The sequence below is a fragment of the Lonchura striata genome, chromosome 9 (genome assembly GCF_046129695.1).
Source record: "Lonchura striata isolate bLonStr1 chromosome 9, bLonStr1.mat, whole genome shotgun sequence".
Lineage (NCBI taxonomy): Eukaryota > Metazoa > Chordata > Aves > Passeriformes > Estrildidae > Lonchura > Lonchura striata.
The window spans coordinates 102,199-120,601 of NC_134611.1; the positions used below are offsets into that span (position 1 = coordinate 102,199).

The window sequence follows — 18,403 nt, forward strand, 5'->3', positions numbered from 1 at the left end:
GTCCCGCGGGTTGGGACTAGTGGCGGGGCTTTGGGACCCCGGCTTGGTGGCTCTCTGGGCCCTGCACCAGGCAAGCCCAAGAGAACTCGGGAGCCGCTGGTGCGCCGAAATGGACCAGGAGTCCCTTGTCCAGCACTGGGGACTGGTGTTCGCTGCCCTGTGCCATGGGGACCTCTGGGTGTCGGGGCAATGTGTGTGTGCGCCAGATGAGAGGACAGGAGTTGTAGGGTGCTGTAGGATCCTGGGCTGATGCCTGCACCATCACTAAGCTCTCCTCGGTGTGCTGGGAATGCGAGGTTTGCTGGGAGATGCTGGGCCAAGCACAGCTCTGAAGGAAAGGCTTCAGGGTGCTGGTGCTGGTGCGAGGAGCTTGGCTTGCCCCATCTCCCCAGCCCCGTTTTCACGGCTCTTGGCCCGGTTGTGGCCGTGGCCGATTCCGCATTTGTGCCGGCGGCTCTGCAGGGCTGCTGGGCCCCGGGGGCTGTGCCGGTGCCACGCCGGGGCCGCCCGGCCGGAGCCCCAGCTCCCCCGCCGGCCGCGCTCAGCGCAGACCTTGTGCCGTGTCCCGGGCGCAGCTCGGCGGGTCCCGGCCGTGCCGTGCGCTCCGTGCTGCGCCCGCACGCTCAGGCAGCCGCCGTGTTCGGGGACGGCTGTCCCCGCTCCACCTCCTCCGTGGTGGCACTCCGCCCCTGCTGAGACATTTGTGCCAACGAGTCAGCAGGGAGCTGGATGTGCCGCGCTCGGCATCTGAGCCGCCACGCTCTCCCTGGCCTTTCCCGGCCCTTGCCACAGCCCCTCTGCCAGCCTGGAGCTACTGGCAGGCAGTGGCTGCTGCTGAGCCCGGGGCTGGGGCCTGCCTCCATCCCTCCATCCATCCCTCTGTCCATCTGTCTGCCCGCAGGAGGTGATCCAGCAGCAGCAGGAGGTGAGTTGCTGTTGCTGTCTTCTAGTGCTTTGGGAATGCTTTATCCCAGGATGGGCAGCAGCCACTCTCACACAACCCATGTGCCCCCAGCCTGGCTGCCAGCCCTTCGTCGTCCCCTCTTCCCGATCCCGATGGCACCCCGGGGTGCCAGTGCTGAGGAGTGGCTGCAGTGGCCCTGGTGTGATGCCGTGGAGATGCTGTGAGTCAGTGAGTGCTCTGAGTCAGGGCCGCGTGGTGCCCCTTGTGCCAGGGCTCGGAGGTACCTGGGGGTGGGTGGGCAGTGCTGCCCAGTGAGTGGGGGGCCCCAGGGCTGAGCCCTCCTCGTTCTCTGCTGTGCCGGCAGCTCTGCTCCGTGCTCCAGGCTGGCATGAAAGGGCTCTTGTCCTCCTGCAGCCCCAGCAGCACAGCAGTGGCCTCCCCTTCACAGCAAACAAATTCCCAGTGTTGGGCACAGGGGCAGGGAGGGGGGAGCCCCCCAGTCAGCCCAGCCAGCCAGGGCTGTGGCAGAGCCCTGGGCTCCTGCTGGCCCAGCATTCCCATGGCAGGCATGGGGCTGCCATTCTGGCTGTGTGGGGGTGGGCTTTGGGAAAGGGAGCACTTGGCTCATTCACCCCAGAGCCCACAGGCGGCCACTGCCCTGGGATGGCCCTGTCTCAAGGGTAGCCCTGAGCAGTAGCATTTTTTTTTCCCAGGCATAATGTTATTTTTGGGTTGTTAAGACAACTGCCAGCGTCCCAGTCTGAAGCATTGTAACCAGCACAGGATGGCCTGGTATCAGTCAGTTGGGTATTCCCCCGAATATTCTCACTCTGTCCTTTCCTTTGTTCTTTCCTTATCTGTTCTGCTTGTGTCACTGCCCCACCAGGGACAGCAAGCCCTTGTCTAGATAGCAATATCTTGTTCCAGTGTCATTGAAAGAGTGGCAGCTAATGTCTAGTGTTGTCTCTGTCTCTTCCAGCCTGTTTTGACACAGATTAAAAAGGGAACTGTGTACACTGAACCCCTATTCTCCATCAATATATGTAGTATATATTTATGGTATGTGGTACCATAGGTATATGGGATCCAGATGATGGCACAACCTCAGTTCTCTTAATAATAATTCTGAAGTTCCCAGAACTTGCTGTCACTCCTTTATGTTAGGTAGCTTCTGTCCATGCTCTGTTTTTTCTGGGTTTGCAGGAGTACAGAGGTGGCTTCTTTAATCTAATAGACTCACAGAAACTTAACCTCCTGCTTGGGCCCCTGATGCTGGGATGTAGGACTGCTCAAGGCTCCCATTTTCCCTTGTGGGCAAAACCACAAAGGGCACCCAGAAGGGTATTCTCCAATCAAATTGATTACAGGGATGGAGCACCTCCATAAGGGAATTTGAGAGAATTCTCTTTATGAGACAATTTGGCTTCTTCAGCCTGGAAAAGAGAAGGCTTCAGGAGCACCTAATTGTGGCTTTCCAGTACCTGAAGGGAGATCACAAGAAAGATGGAGACTTTTTACAAGAGCGTGTAGTGACAGGATGAGGGGGATGGCTTCAAACTGACAGGGGTTAGGTTTGAATTGGATAGTAGGAAAAAAAATCTTTACTGTGAGGGTGATGAGACCTGGCCCAGGTTGCCCAGAGAAGCTGTGGATGTCCCACTGCCAGAAGTGTTCAAGGTCGGGCTTGATGGGGCCCTGAGAAGCATTGGCTAGTGAAGATGTTCTTGCCCAGGAGTTTGGAAGGATATGATATTTGAAATTCCATCCAAACCAGGCCATTGGGATGATTCAATGATGATGATGATATCATTGATCTACTAATAAATTGTAACCTTTGTTGGGTCACAGCTGTGGCTAAGACTTTTTCCAGGGCTTTATGAGCAATAGTGGGACAGTGTTTATACCCCTGGAGCAACCTATTAAAAATATGCTTCACTCCCTTTCAGGTGAAGGTGAATGAAGCCTTGTTGTGTTCCTGGAGTAGAATCACAAAACACATATCTTTTACATCCAGGGTTGCCATCCATGAGTGGGGCACTCCCTGAAGTTGAGTTACCAGTTCCTTGATATTTGGCACAGCAGTAGTTAAAGGCTTGGCATTAGCATTGGCATCTCTCTTTTCTCCAAATCTGGTCCCACTCTGTGCCAGTAATCAACAGGTAACTGCCATCTCCGTTCCAGGTTTTGGCCAAACTGGTGAATTACACGGGGTGAAAGTTTGGCAAATTATCAGTCGGTGAATTACATGGGGAGTGGGCTCTGGAGCAGATTTGTGTATTTCCAAGCCAGGTGTAACTTCAGGAGATCAATTTTTTGCTGCAGAAGAGAATTGTGTCATGGTACATTGGCAGCTTTTGAATGAGGGAGGGTAAGCACCCTGTGGGGTGAATGTGGGATCTGGATTTCTTTTAGGAGCAGGGTTAACAGGAGGACTAAACGTTGCTCTGCATCAGCTGCCAGGTTTGGCTGCTCAGAACATTGAAACCCAAAATGTTTTCATTGTGATCTTTTGCTACAAAGTGAGGGGAGGACATGTGCTTATCCCCTGGGAGCCATAAATTAGCCTTGGTGGTTTGGCATGTAGCATTTGCTCTGTTCACTCCAGTGATTTCAACTCTGTCCAGTTTTTCAGTGTCCTGCTCTGTTAATACTAGAATCTGTGCTCCCTTATCTATTAGAAATGTCATTAATAGTTGAGGAGGCCCACCTGGAATCAGAATGTATGGGCTATTATTATGGGTGCACTGATAGGATCCCACCTGCTGAATTTCAGTCCAGGCTGGCTTATGGCCACAGCACGTTTCAGACTGAATCAGATTAAATGGCATTGTTTTTCAGCTATGAGTTCCCACAACTCACCAGGGTTCAGTTGTCTCTTCTGTTTCTATAATGTATCTGCCTTCATACTCAGGGGGATTTGAAGGAGACAAAGAACCATCATCTCCCAGTTTTCTGTCATTTGGGTCACCCCATATGTCTCCATCCTGTTCCTCAGGGAATATGATTAGTTCTCTAATCTGTATGATGTCAGGGGGATCAGGAGCTCACACAAGCATCATCTCTGCCTTTTCTTCCTTTTTTTTCCTCCTTCTCTTCCTCTAAATGTTTCTGCAGTTGCTTTTCCCTATTTTCAGCTGTGGCCAAGTACATTTTAAGTTGCTCCTTTTCTGATTTCAAAGCAGTATATTCTACATCTGCCATTTTTTAGGAGAGCGTGTGCTCTGATTTCCTTTTGTACACAAGATCAGTGAGCCTGCAATACTGCACCAACAATTACTTTATTGCTGTTTTTCCAGCATTTTTGGGCCCATTCTATTCCCTCTCAGGATGGTGCACACTTATATTAAGCCAAGTAATAATAATATGCAGAAACTTAGCAAGGTGTCCCTGGCTTGGGACAAGGGAGAGAAGAGTAGCCTATTGATGGTATCCAAGGTATTTTTGGGTCTTCCTTCTAACCAGGTGAAATTTTTATCCTCCTTATGTATAGCCCAATCTTATCCCCCTCCTCCTATGTTATGTGACATGATCTAGGTGGAGAGTTGAGTAACAGTAATATATGTGGCAGCATGTATTTCATTAAGCTTATTTGCCTGTGCAGTGTTGTGTGTTTCATTATTTAAAGAATCCTTAATCATGAAAAAGTTACTTTTTTGGCCATGGTGTCCTTCAAAGTCCCAGTCACAGGGCTTTGTTCCACTCTGTGCAGTTTTTCAGAGCCAGGGCAGGATGATATTATCTCACAGGACCTCCTCCTTTGCCCAGCTCATCCTTTCTTCTGCCAACTATTTTCTCCATCTGCAAAGTTAACAGTGTAGGCTGTAGGTGGTAAGCCTTAGCCCTTGGCTCCTCAGTCATCACCCCGCAGCATCCCCAGAATTTGGGGTGTTGTACTGTCTCTGTGGGTATTCTGCCTCTGGGCATTGTGTCTCTGTGCATCAAGTATTTGGCTGTGATCCCTCCTTGCTTGTGCCTCTGGGTATTGCCCTTCTGGGCATCAGGCCTTGCATATCATGTCACTGGTTAATGTGCCTTTTTGGGTATTTTGCCTCCAGGGATATCATGCTCCTGAGCACTCTGCTTTCTTAAGAGCTGTGTATCCTTGTGCATCTTGAATGTTGGATGTTTTGCCTCTGGGTGTCACACCCAGGGCACTGCTACCTACTGGGGTGTCATGCCTCCAGAGGTCACACCCCCCTGGATATTGCACCTCTTGATCTCCTCAGGCTTCAGGCTTCTGGATATTGAAATTTGGGTGCCTCTGGCTTTCACATTTCTGGGTAAGATGCCCTAAAGGTGCAGTGCCTGCAGGTACAACACCTCTGGGTATCACACTGGTTATGGTGTCTGGCAGGGCACACAGCCATGCCTGACCAGTGCTGGTGTGTTTAAAGTCATCGTGCCTCAGTGTCCCTCCATGACAGGTTGTTGCTGCAAGGTCTGTGGCACCCTGTGCCTGCCTCTCCTGCTCCCTGCCAGGCTGGCAGTGCTGTGCCTTGCTTCAAGGTGCTGGTGTGGTGTGCAAGGCTGTGGGGACATGGTCCCAGAGCCCCTGCCATGACTGTGCCACAGGAACATGCTGTCCCTCCTTGGCTGTTAGGGCTCAGGCTCATGCATGTGGGCAGGGCACTGTGCCCACACTGATGCCGGGACAAGTGCCCACCTCCCTGGGACCCCACCAAAAACCTGTCAGGCTGAAATTAGAAAATAAATATTCTTATTTCTTTAAAAGGAGAAAAAACCCCAACAATACAGGGTTGGGTTTTTTATTTGTCATGTTTCTCTTTCTTTCTTTTAAATCATGAAATGACTCACACTTCTGAGCTGAAAATAAACCTGACTATCAGCTGGTGAGCCATGACAGCATGGAGGCACAGGGTGCCTCCAAGAGCAGCAAGGGCCAGCCGTGCCCCCAGATCCTCCCTGGGGCTGTGGGGGCCTGCTCTGGGGGCTCAGGTGGCCCTGACAGGGCTGCTAATGGAGCTGAAGTGCTGCTGAGGGGACGCTGCCATCTGCACAGCCCCCAGGGCCTCGTGTCTGTGCACTCAGAGCCTCTGCCCAGCGGCTGTGAGGACACACACGTGTGTCCCCACGTGTGCGCGGACACCAGTGGCAGCCCCGTCACCTCCCCGGTCCCTCCGGCACAGCGCGGGTGGCACGGGGGGCCCGGCCTGGACCCCCGGTGCTGTGCGTGACATGACCGTGTGCTGCTCCCCGCAGGGACCCCTGCAGCAGTGACACTGTGCCAGCCCTGCTCCCCGGAGCCAGACGCATGGCGGGTAAGGCACCCCAAGAGAGCTGGTACCCTGCATGCCCCGTTCCCCTGCTCTGCATCACCCTGGGATGGCCAAGGGCTTTCTGGGCCCCAGCGTCCCCTTGTCTCTCCTCTCCTCGGAGGCACGCGAGGTGTGGAGCGGCCACTTCGCTGGTCTGACTGCTGCTCGCCCTTGCTCCCTGCCAGCTTCCCAAGAAGGGCTATGGGGTGAAGGTGATGAGGATGCTGTGCCAGTCGAGCCGAGGGGATCCAGCGGCTCCCCGGGTGCCCAGCCCCAGCCTGGCCCCTTGGTGCAGACATGTCTCCTGCGGGATCTGGAGATGGGGCCCCTCGCCCACACACAGACCCTGCGGGACTTTGAGCAGGTGAGTCTGCGGGGACCCCGCATGGCACCGCCATGGCCCTCCTGGCACTGACGGGCGCTTGCAGGGCCCATGGCGGCTCCACAGGGTGTGGAGGGCAGCAGGGTGGCGGGTGTGGAGGGCAGCAGGGCAGTGGGGTGTGGAGGGCAGTAGGGTGGCGGGTGTGGAGGGCAGCAGGGTGGCGGGTGTGGAGGGGAGCAGGTGCGGAGGGCAGCAGGGTGGTGGGTGTGGAGGGGAGCAGGGCAGTGGGTGTGGAGGGGAGCAGGGCAGTGGGTGTGGAGGGCAGCAGGACAGTGGGTGTGGAGGGCAGCAGGGTGGCGGGTGTGGAGGGCAGCAGGGGTAGTGGGTGTGGAGGGCAGCAGGGCAGTGGAGTGTGGAGGGCAGCAGGGCAGTGGGTGTGGAGGGCAGCAGGGTGGTGGGTTTGGAGGGCAGCAGGGCAGTGGAGTGTGGAGGGCAGCAGGGCAGTGGGTGTGGAGGGCAGCAGGGTGGTGGGGTGTGGAGGGCAGCAGGACAGTGGGTGTGGAGGGCAGCAGGGCAGTGGGGTGCGGAGGGCAGCAGGGCAGTGGAGTGTGGAGGGCAGCAGGGTAGCGGGTGCGGAGGGCAGCAGGTGTGGAGGGCAGCAGGGCGGCGGGTGCGGAGGGCAGCAGGGCGGCGGGTGCGGAGGGCAGCAGGACAGTGGGTGTGGAGGGCAGCAGGGCAGTGGGTGTGGAGGGGAGCAGGGCAGTGGGTGTGGAGGGCAGCAGGACAGTGGGTGTGGAGGGCAGCAGGGCAGTGGAGTGTGGAGGGCAGCAGGGTGGTGGGGTGTGGAGGGGAGCAGGGCAGTGGGTGTGGAGGGCAGCAGGGTGGCGGGTGCGGAGGGCAGCAGGGTGGCGGGTGCGGAGGGCAGCAGGGCAGTGGAATGTGGAGGGCAGCAGGGTGGTGGGTTTGGAGGGCAGCAGGGTGGCAGGTGCGGAGGGCAGCAGGGTGGCGGGTGCGGAGGGCAGCAGGGTGGCGGGTGCGGAGGGCAGCAGGGTGGCGGGTGCGGAGGGCAGCAGGTGTGGAGGGCAGCAGGGTGGCGGGTGCGGAGGGCAGCAGGTGCGGAGGGCAGCAGGGCGGCGGGGCAGGTGCTGGGGGCAGAGGGGCCGGGCCCGCCCGGCGCCACGCTCCCCACACCGCCCTCACGGCTGCGGCGCGTGGGGGCCTGCGGGGCTCGGGTTTCACCAGCCCGCTGTCCCCGCTCCAGCGATTCCTCAAATAGCTCTGGGAGGCGGAAAAAAAAGAGGGAAGGGAGAGCAGCAGCGGGGCCAGCGACGGGAGCTGCGGGCGGGCAGGGAGCCTAGGCTGTGTCCCGGCGGCGCCATGTGAAGGGTGCCGGGATGCCCGCCTCATGGAGCGCCGGCCATGGCTCACGGGTACCGCACGCTCTCGCAGCACCTCAATGACCTCAAAAAGGAGAATTTCAGCCTCAAGCTCCGCATCTACTTTCTGGAGGAGCGCGTCCAGCAGAAGGGCGAGGACAGCCGGGACGATGTCTACCGACGGGTGAGTGCCTGTAGGGGACGGGGCGAGGGGGGTTCCTCTCTTTTCTGGGAAGGAATAGGGTGAGCGGAGTGTACATGGGGGGCATGCCAGGGAGGGCTTTGGGCACTGGGCTTGGAGGAGCTGCTGTATGGGAGTTTGCCCCTCGTTTCCTTTGACAGGAGAGGGTTGGGGACAGCGTCCCCAGCCCAGCTGGGGAGTGCTGTCACCCATCCTGCCTGGGATGGGTGACATTGCAAGTTTGGGGGCACACAGATGGCGTGGGTACACCCCATCCCGGCGCCAACGGGCTAAAATACCACCTGTGCCACTCACCGACAGGAGCACCCAAAGCCCTGCTATGGCATGGGGGTCCCCCACGCAACTTCTTCATTCCCGTGGGCAGTGGGGCTGGGGTGTCCAGGCAAGTGTGAGGGCATCCTACCCACCTCTTTCCTGCTCCATAGAACATTGAGCTGAAGGTGGAGGTGGAGAGCCTGAAGCGGGAGCTGCAGGAGAAGCAACAAGCCCTGGACAACACATGGTGAGTGCGGCTGGCCAAGCCCCTCACCCCAGGGCAGAAATGGTGCCCATGCCCCACCTGTGGTGGGTTTGTGGGCATGGACATGAGGGATGTCTGCCTGCACCCTGCCTGTAGCAGGCAGTAGAGGGGCCTGCAATGGGGCTGGAGGGGTTTGCAATGGGGCTGGGCACCCACAGGGCTCCTCTTACAGCCCAGGCGCCAGCCAGGAATAAAGGACAGCACCTGTTTGGTGGGGGAGGGCAGTGCTGTGCCCAGGGGCCATGGCATGGGTGTCTCACCGCGGGGCACCGATGGCAGGGGGCCAGTGGCACAGCAACTGGCGAGGCCTTGGTTTTGGGAGTGTGTGGATAGTGCTCTGGTGGGTCAGAGCCTAAACATGGCCGGGTGCTGCCAGAGGAGCAGTGTCCCCAGGGCAGAATGTGGGGGGAGCCAGGTTAAGGGCACCTGGAGTGGTACAGATCACCCAGCCCAGCTGGTTTGGGATGGAGGCTTTCACAAAGGCTGTGCTATGCCACACCATGTCATGCTGCACACTGCCAAGCTATGCCGTGCTGTGCCATGCTGTGCCATGGGAGATGCCATGCCGTAGCAGGCCGTGGCACACCGTGCTGTGCCATGCTGTGCCATGGGAGATGCCATGCATAGCAGGCCGTGGCACACCATGCTGTGCCCGGCAGGGTGGCTGCGGAGAACCAGACAAGCCGCAGCCAGGCCGCACTCCGGCAGCAGTATGAGGAGCGACAGCGGGAGTCGGAGCACGTCTACGAGCTCCTGGAGAACAAGATCCAGCTCCTGCAGGAGGTGAGCCTCAAGGGATGGTGGGCACGGGGGAGGAGCCAGGGGCTGCTGCCTGGGGTCTCACCCTGCTGCCGTGCAGGAGGCCAGGCTGGCACGGACTGAGGCCGAGCAGGCCACGGCACTGGCCCGAGCTGAGGCAGAGAGATGCCGGGAGCTGACAGGGAAGCTGAAGGAAGCGGCAAGGACAAAGCAGGAGGACAGCAGTGACAATGGCTGTGGCTCCATGGCGCAGAGGTGGGTGTCCCTGACATATCTCCTCTATGCTGCCAGCCTGTGTGCTGTGCCAGTTCCTGGGGACCACCAAGGGGCTCGTGATGTGCGTGATTGAGGGGCTGAGCATATCTGGTGGGATGCAGGGATCACCCCAGTGTGGGAGAGCTGGGCTGTGGGGAAGGGAGAGTAGTCCTGAGGTTGCTCTGCTCTGCCCCAGAGATTGATCTCTGTCCCCAGTGTCATCCCATGGCCATCCCAGTCCTGAGCATCGCATGCCCTTTGTCACTTTCAGGAGGATCGAAGAGCTGACCCAAGAGCTGGCCGCCAGCAACCAGCTCGTGGAAATGCTGTCAGCAGAGAAGCGTGACCTGCAGCAGTGCCTGGAGGCGTCTCCGGTCATGGAGGGGCAGGTAAGTGGGCAAGGCTGGGGGGACCCCAAGGAGGAGCACAGCCATCCAGGGCCTGACTGGTTGTTGTCACCCCTGTCCCCTTCTGGGGCTGTGGCCAGGGCTGTGCAGTGTTCAGCCTGGCAGGGTTGGGTGATTGCCAGGAGCCGGGAGGAGCTGCGAGGCTCAGAGGACATGGTGTGAGCTGTCAGGGGACAGGCCACCAGCCTGCGCAGTCTTTCTGAGGGTGTTGGTGCCGCTTGCTCCTGTCTGCCATTTAAATCCCAAGTCTTAAAATACTCCTGGCAGCCTGGCATGGTGCCAGGCAGGATTTCGGGGCTGTGAGAGATCAGAGCGGCATGTTCCTGGCAGCTGCACAGCTCTGGCCACGCTGGATGTTGGTGGCACGGCGCTGTCCCCAGCAGCCAGGGGCTGTCAGTGCGTGAGCTGCCTGTGCCATGCTCCTGCAGGGACCCTGCTGTTTGCCCAGCCGGTGGCATGGGCTGTTGCTGGTGACACTGTGCTGCAGGGACTTGCCCGCCCACACTGCCTGCTGGGGCTGGGCACGGGGGGCATGGGGGCCTGGTGTTGGGACAGGCACTGGGATGAGGATCCAGCACTGGAACAAGATCCGGCACTGGGACAGGTGCCACACTGGGACGGGGATGCGGCACAGGCACTATGGTGGTGCCTGGCACTGGGACAGGCACTGGCATTGGAACGGGGACGTGGCACAGGCACTGGGGTAGAGACGTGGCACTGGGACAGGCACTTGCGTTGGAGCCAAGCACGTGTGTGTGTGTGTGTCCTGGCACTGAGACTTGATCCCTGCGCTGTCGCGATCGATCACTGTCGTTGTCTGTGTCGCGACCCCCGGTGCCGCCCGTGTGCCCGGGCGTGGCGCGAGCCGCCACTGCGCATGCGTAAACGGGCGTGGTAACTACATATCCCGGCAGGCGTTGCGGGCCATGCGCGTGCGCGGGAGGCTGGGCTTGGCCGCCATCTTGAAATCTGAGCCAGAAGCCGGGCGCCGCCGTGGCAGGAGCATCCTCGGCTCGGGCGGTGGGGCCGGGCCGGGGCGGGACGGGCTGGGGCAGCCCGCAGTGAGGGGCAGCCCCGGGTTCGGGGGTTGAGGAGAGAGGGGCAGCATCGGGGGCTCGAGCTGTGAGGAGAGGGAGCAGCATCGGAGGGGCGGGGGGGCCAGCCTGGACAAGGGGGCAGCCCAGATGTGTCTGTGAAGATGTGAAGGAGGTGGCGCAGGGTGGGATCTTTCTGTTGCATCAAGAGTCCCGGCGTGTCACCACCCTAAAAAGAGGGGATTGGTGCGGTGAGACGTGCCGCCAGGCTCAGGGATTGAGGGAGATGTGCTGACCTCGGGAAGGTCTCCTGAGTAGGAGTAGGTTTGGGTGCCGGGAGGGAGGGAGGATGAAGGATAACTGCCGGATCTGCGGCCGGGAGCTGTGCGGCAACCAGCGGCGATGGATCTTTCACACGGCAGCCAAGCTGAATCTCCAGGTGCTGCTCTCCCACGTCCTGGGCAGGGAGCTGTGCCGGGACGGCAGGTCCGAGTTCGCCTGCAGCAAGTGTGCCTTCATGCTGGACCGCATCTACAGGTTCGACACCGTCATCGCCCGCATCGAGGCCCTCTCCATCGAGCGCCTGCAGAAGCTGCTGCTGGAGAAGGACCGTCTCAAGTTCTGCATCGCAAGCATGTACCGCAGGAACAACGACGACTCCAGCACAGAGGACAGGGCTGGGGAGGGAACGGTGGACCTTTCCAACCTGCCTGATGCACGGTACGCTGCCCTCCTCCAGGAGGACTTCGCTTACTCTGGATTTGAATATTGGATGGATCAGGAAGAGCATGGCCTGGAGCCGCACAGCTGCCACGGCTCTGAGGGGGCAGGGAGCCGCCCGCGGCGCTGCCGGGGCTGCGCTGCCCTGCGTGTGGCTGATGCAGACTATGAAGCCATCTGCAAAGTGCCCCGAAAGGTGGCCAGGAGCATCTCCTGTGGGCTATCCAGCCGCTGGTCAGCCAGCATGGGCAACGAGGAGTCGTCTGTGTGTGATGTGGCCGAGTCCACCAGCTCCAGGGTGGCTGTGGATGGGGACAGCATGGAGGAAGGCACACCTGCATCCTCTCTCGAATCTCTGGACACCACCGTGGAGGCCAGCCCTCCGCAGCAGAAGGATGAAGATGCAGATAAGGGGGTGAAAGGGAACGGGAAATGTGACGATTTGTCGGATGATCGCATGACCCCGAGCTCTTCACTGAGTGGGAACAGGCTGGAGCTGGCCCTCAATTTGATCAAGACTTTAGACTACAAACCCCTTCAGAGCCCCCGAGGCAGCCGACTACCTATTCCTGTGAAGTCCAGCTTGCCACCTCCCAAGCTCTGCCGCGACTTGGCAGATGGCAGTGCTTCTGCTGGTTTAGCATGTGCTAGTTCTGCCTTCCTCAATGCAGACAGAAAATCATTTTCCAGAGCTCCTTTGGGCCTTCCCCTGGAAATTTCTGAGCTGCAGGAGCTGTGGGATGACCTCTGTGAGGATTATATGCCGCTGCGGGTACAGGTAGAGGTCACAGTGCCGCCCTTCCATTGAGCATTGTCCTCGTGGTCCAGGGCTGAGCCCACTGGGGATTCTTCTGTGCTGAGATAATGCAGACAGCCACGTGTGGCTGATCGGGGGCTAAGAATAGGCAACTCGGTCCTTTTTAGGTGTGCTGCCTCTCTCCTCAGTCATTCTCTTGTCTCCTGTTTCCTCCCGGTGTGGTGTTCTGGGAAATGAACCTTCCCCCCCCTCCATCAACCCTCCCCGGCAATGCAGCCTGCTAGGTGTGTCTAAGCTCTTTGTCATTTTCCTACTGAGAAAACACCAGTTTCACTTCATCTTTAGGCTTAAAGTCGGTGTGGTTTTTATACACAACTAAAGGGAGTATTTTAAGCTTCTGGGCATGTGTTTTCCAGCAGATGTATTTTCTTTGTGCCTGAGTAATGTTTGGGAGTGTGGGGAATGCCTGCTTCTAGCCCTGCCTCTGCAGGTCGGGCCTCAGACCTGCCGAACGTGCAGAGCCACCCAGGAATCTGTGGCGTGTGCCCTGAGGAAAAGGTGTTTTCCTTGCAGGTGGATTTGTGCCAGAGGATGACTTTAGGGTTGGTATTCAAGATAATTGGTTTATTTTCTGATCCTTTGAAAAGATCTATCAATTAGTGGCAGGTGTTGCTGAGAGGGGATGAAAGCTCCTGCTTTTGGGATGCTGTTATCTCTCTTGATAGCAGTCCTAGCTCCAGGTTGCCTCTTCTTTGCTTGCTTTAATGAAATGTTCTTTAGTATGCAGTCAAAAAGCCGAACTCCTAATTTCTTTACCACTTCCAGTAATGAATAGAAGGCTTCAGTCAGGTTCAATTCTGGAATATCCGTGTCAGCCTAATTGCATTCCGGTTAGCAGCCTTAGCGCTGCCTAATGCTGTAGGTAGCCCGGGGGATTAGGAAAATGCTCGTTTATTACTATGGCAACTGTGCAGTGCTGAATTGCTCTTGCTCTTTAGCTGCCGGCTTGCTGTCCATCTGCTCAAGCGTTTCCCGGAGCTGTGTGCTTTTTTCCTAAAAGCCTGCTCTAGAAACGATGCTAGGGAAAAACGCAGGAAAACTAGTTTTCATCTTGGAGCACAAAGGCATGGTGCTGGCAGCCGGCAACTGAGGATGTAAACCAGGGCATCGTGTCGTTTGCTGATGGTTCTCACTGCTAGGCGTGTGTTTGCAGGATAAGAATGGGCTTTCTCTGAGCAGCGTGGCGTGTTTGCAGGTTGGCTTTGTGTCACACATGACCATCCTCTTCTAGGAACTGTATTTTGAGGAGTTTCTCCATCCTCTCCCATCCGACCGGCCCTGCCAGGAATTTATCCTGCAGGATATTTTACTGCTGGTTTCTTGCCGTGACAGCAGCAACTCTTCAGCGCAGGGTCTGGCTGAAGGGGGAAGGGCTTAATCCCTTCGGGTGGCTTTAAGAGCAAAAGTGGCAAGGCAGATGCAGCTAGTAGACTGAATAGTTCTTGCACAAATGATTTTTCTTTCGTTTTGTAAAAGCAACACCCTTCCTGTAAGTCAGGTGCTGCTGCTGTCCAGTGATTCCTGTGCATAAATGTGAAAGGAATATCTAGAACATACCGGACCGAAGTTCTCTTAAAGCTTTTGCAGTTCTTTAAATTTATGGAGCATTCTGGTGTCAGGACATGTGACCTTGTAGGTACTGCCTTCCTGGGGGTTTTCTTGAGCCAACAATTCCTCCCCTTCCCCACCACAGCCCCAGGGAGGTGGCACCAAACGGAGCCTTTGTGAGACACTCCCGCAGCTGCCTGCGGTGCCCTCCTGACAGCCGGGCTCTTTCTCACTGTGCTGGGCAGTCTGAGCTTGGCAGGCTCTGAGAGTGTCATGAGAATTGTTTTTAAAGAAGTGTTCTGTTTGGGTCAGTGTGTGATGGGGCTGCTGCTGCTGTGCTGAGGAGAGATTGGCAGTAAAATGCTGATGTTGGAGAAGTCGACATGGCTGCAGGGAGGCAGCTTGGGCTTTGGAACTTTGGACTCTGGAGCTGGCTCTGCATTCCCCTCCCTGCTCTCAGCTCTTTCCGGGTTTTCTGCCTTTTTTCTTTTCCTTTTTATTTTTTTTAATGTGAAAATTGAGGAAATATATTTTCCGTTTCCCCCCCCTCTGTTTTAATCAAAATAGCTTATTTCAAAATAGCTGCTGTGACAGAATCCAGCAGCTCTCCCTGTCTCATCCATAGCCTCCTGGCAGAGAAAATTTGTAATCACCATGGCTGGAAGTTTTCACTGAAATCCTAACAAAACATCAGTGTAAAGGGAGATGTTATTTCTGTCTGTGAGAGGCAGTGCTCTCACAACTGAGGGAGCTCCCCCGTGCTGCATGAATTCCCCACAGACAGCGTTTCTGTGGCCACTGAGGATGAGGATTCATTAGCCTGACAGGGCTAATTGGAACTGACTGTTCTGGCTGTGCTGCAGTGCCTGGAGCTGGTGCCTGTGTGTGTGTGTGCAGCAAAATTGTAAGGAGGGATGACAAGGGATTAGTGTTGTGCTCAGCCAGCCGGCTCTGGCAGGCCACGTGTCACAAAGTAGGCTGTTTACATTCCCAATAAATGGGTATGTGTCATGAAAAAAATCTCAGCTGTGGCACTGAATTTGCTCCTGTTTTGAGGAGCTGCAAGGAATTGTACACAGTGTGGGTGCTGGAACACGGGAAGTGGTGAAGGAGAGCCCAGAAAATCATAAGTGGAGGGGTTCAGAGCAGGATTACTGCTAGGTCATGGCAGGAGGGGCGCTGGTGGGAAGGATTTAAGGTTGTAAGCTTGACAAAGACACAGAAGCTCAGCAGAACATGGGAACCATTTCAGTGTGGGTTTGGAAGCTTTTTTAAAATGCCAGCAAGGCACATGGGAAGGAGAGCAGGTTTCAGGGATATGACTTGGGTGTAGGGAAAAGATCCATCATTATCCCACAGACAGTGGTTAGAGCTAAACAAGCTGCTGGGCTTGTGGTGAAGCAGTGGGGAGAGACACGGAGCCCAGTCAGAGCCTTGGGGCACCAGGGCACTTGTGGCAGATAAGGCAGAGAGCTGCCAGGTGCCAGCCTGGTGAAGGGAGACACGAGCAGAATGATGTCTCAGAGCCAGTTAGAAAAGCACACGGGGCATGTTTAAACCCGTGCTGCAGGGTCTGTGACTGCTGATAGCTGAAGAGAAGAAGCCAGTGCAATAGTTGAGCCATTCTCTCATATTTTACTGTTTTTCTCCTTTCAGAATTTGCAGGATGAACAGCAGCAGCCAGCTCCAGGTAGTGCTGCAGCAGGGGAGCACGTGTCCAATGTGCATGCAGGAGAGCTGCAGGGCAAAATCCAGCATTTTGAAGCTGCCAACAAGGTATTTCTTCATGAAGAGCACATCCAGTACTAGTGAGTCTGATGTGGTTAGTGTCAGAGGGTGCCTCCTGGCCTGGCTGGAGGCAGGTACCTGCACCTCTCTCCCAGCAAGGTTGTGTGATTCTCATGATTCTCAGTGCTGTTGTCTGTCAGCTTCAATTAAAAGCATTTGCTTTTTTTTTTTTTTTTTTTTTCTACAGCTGGGCTGCTGGGAAAAAAAAAATCCATATTTAATGTTGCAAATCATTATTTTGAAAGAACTTTCCACTTGCCTGATGAGTCTTCCAGGAGCTGGTGAAGGAGATGCACAAGGCTGTTTCCTTTTCTCTTGAATTTGCATGGGCTGAGCTTGGTGTAGGAGAGAGGGAGTCCTGGTTTAATTTCTGTTTAAATACTTGGGAAATAAACATGTATTTGAGTTCTCTTGAGGCAGAACATGTTGAGGAGGGTATGTGTTCTTAATTATGCACTTGAACTCTTAAGTTAAATTATATCCTCTGGAAAAATGCTCAGGTTAAATGTGAAAAAAAATTGGGATGGAATATTTATTTAAATCTGGGGATGGCCATAAGGTGCTGCACCTGCCTGGACTGCAGAGCTTGACAGAAATAGAAACCCAGGGCCCAGTAAATACAGTTAGAAATGTTGAAACAAGTTAGAGGGAGTGTCTCAGAGAAGAGATAAGAGGACAGGTGTATCAACGGAAGAACAACAGGAGGAAATTATGTGGCAGCTCCAGCTCCAGAAGTTGAGTCCTGAGTAAGTTCATAGGAAGAAGTGTGTCATCCAACTTTGAGAATGCCAGCAGGCAGCATGTTTAAAAATGCTAATAAGCACATGTTTAACTGCACAACATGTCCTGTGTCATGGGCTTTATGGTGAAAGCAGCAAACTCTCCTGAAACGGAGTGGGAAGTGTTCTCTTAGGGTGAAAGTGTCAAAGGCAAAGGTTTCTGAGGTTATAAACCAGCCATGGAGACTGGTGAGAGGCTCCCCTTTGATTTGCTGGCAGTGGCCAGGCTCTTTTGTGCTGAAGCCAGAACTTAATGCTAAATAAGCCACTGATTTGGTCAGTGAGTGTGTAGCTTCTTCATGCTGATATTTTTCTTTCAGATTTTTGGGAGGATTTTGGGCTGAGGCAGCCCCTTTCCTTTGGAGTAAAGAGAAACAAATGATAGAAACTGGGAGGGAGGGCTGTGGGGCAGCCTGAGTGAGACTCTCCTGGAGTATATGGGAGGCAGTATGGTGTGAACCCAAGCCTGGAACTTCTGCCCTGCACCTGAGGGAGCAGAAGCACTGCAATAAGTCCCGTGAAGGGCCTTTGTCTTTACTCACCAGTCTCCACCCAGCTCCAGCCGTGTTTACAGACTCTAGACGTTGATCTCGATGTGGTCAGCACCAGGGCTGTATGGAGTAAGGAGTGGAGGGAGTCTTAAGGGTGTTTACGCAGAGCATTAAACAGGATTAAATAAACCCAACCTATTTCTGTCTTCAGTTGTTACAGGAAAAGCTGAATGAATTGAATTTCGAATTAAAATCTGTTCAAGAAACATCACAAAGGCAAGATCGTACGATCCAGAGTCTGAACGAGGCCCTGAGGAGCAAAGAGAGTAAGGTAATAGGTTAGGGTGGACAGGGTGGTGCTCACAAAAACGCTGTGAACTGTGCTCTAGGCCTGTGGGCAGTGGCTGAAAAAGAATGCTTGAGCCACTGCTTGGCATCCTGCATCTCAGTACATTATTTCTTGCAAAGCCTCTTTCATGTGGTGCTGAGGTGTCATAATCCAGGCTGGAGGCTTGGGATGGGAGAGTTTGTGCTTGGTTTGCCACTGACTGGGCTTCCTGTGCTTGGGCTCAGACAGAGGAGCTGTACCACATCATCGAAGGGCAGAATGAGACCATGGCCAAGCTGCGGGACATGTTACAGAGAAAACATCTGGGACAGTTGCAGGTATGTCCTGGAAAGCCTCAGATATATCAGGTTTTATTCTGCAGGGATCCTGGTTGTTAATCCCTCACATGAAGAGGATCTCTTGAGTTTCTCTGAACCCTGCTTTTTGCTAGGTGCCAGAGAGCCCACTGTCACCCCAGGAGCAGCAAATGTCACCGCTCGATCTTCAGAACGCACTTTTCTGCACCAAACTGGAGGTGCAGAGACTGAAGAGAGCTCAGCGCCAGAAGGAGCATCAGCTGGCTGAAGCCAAGAGAGCAACCCAGCACCTAGAGACCACGGTCCATGAGGAAGAGCAGCAGAAAGAGGCAACCTGGAAACACAATCAGGTATGACAGGCACTTAGCCTGGAAGTTTCTGGGTTTACATGACTAAGAAGCACTGATGTGGTCAATACTCTGCTCTCATTCATAATTTCTGCTGATAGCAGACTGGGTACACTTGCCTAACCCTCGTCATATGTGGCAGGGAAAATTCTCCAGCCTCCTTAGTGTCATAGCTGAGGACTAAGAACCAACAAAGACCCTTGATAGTGGCTA

At 55.4% G+C, this 18,403-nt stretch overlaps 1 protein-coding gene across 2 annotated transcripts in view; it reads left to right on the forward strand.

Moving 5' to 3' along the window:
* PDE4DIP (phosphodiesterase 4D interacting protein) overlaps nucleotides 1–18,403 on the forward strand; it is a 36,347-nt gene that overhangs the window by 369 nt on the left and 17,575 nt on the right. Inside the window, exons 2-12 of one of the 2 annotated variants that reach the window (XM_077785245.1) lie at nucleotides 6,125–6,183; nucleotides 6,366–6,544; nucleotides 7,952–8,062; nucleotides 8,506–8,582; nucleotides 9,260–9,383; nucleotides 9,460–9,614; nucleotides 9,886–10,003; nucleotides 15,797–15,916; nucleotides 17,410–17,529; nucleotides 17,772–17,864; nucleotides 17,978–18,193. In XM_077785245.1, coding sequence (XP_077641371.1) covers nucleotides 6,125–6,183; nucleotides 6,366–6,544; nucleotides 7,952–8,062; nucleotides 8,506–8,582; nucleotides 9,260–9,383; nucleotides 9,460–9,614; nucleotides 9,886–10,003; nucleotides 15,797–15,916; nucleotides 17,410–17,529; nucleotides 17,772–17,864; nucleotides 17,978–18,193 — 1,372 coding nt within the window. Of the gene's footprint in view, nucleotides 1–6,124; nucleotides 6,184–6,365; nucleotides 6,545–7,951; nucleotides 8,063–8,505; nucleotides 8,583–9,259; nucleotides 9,384–9,459; nucleotides 9,615–9,885; nucleotides 10,004–11,186; nucleotides 12,554–15,796; nucleotides 15,917–17,409; nucleotides 17,530–17,771; nucleotides 17,865–17,977; nucleotides 18,194–18,403 lie in introns of those variants that run through there. The other variant, XM_021545927.2, reaches the window with a different exon arrangement.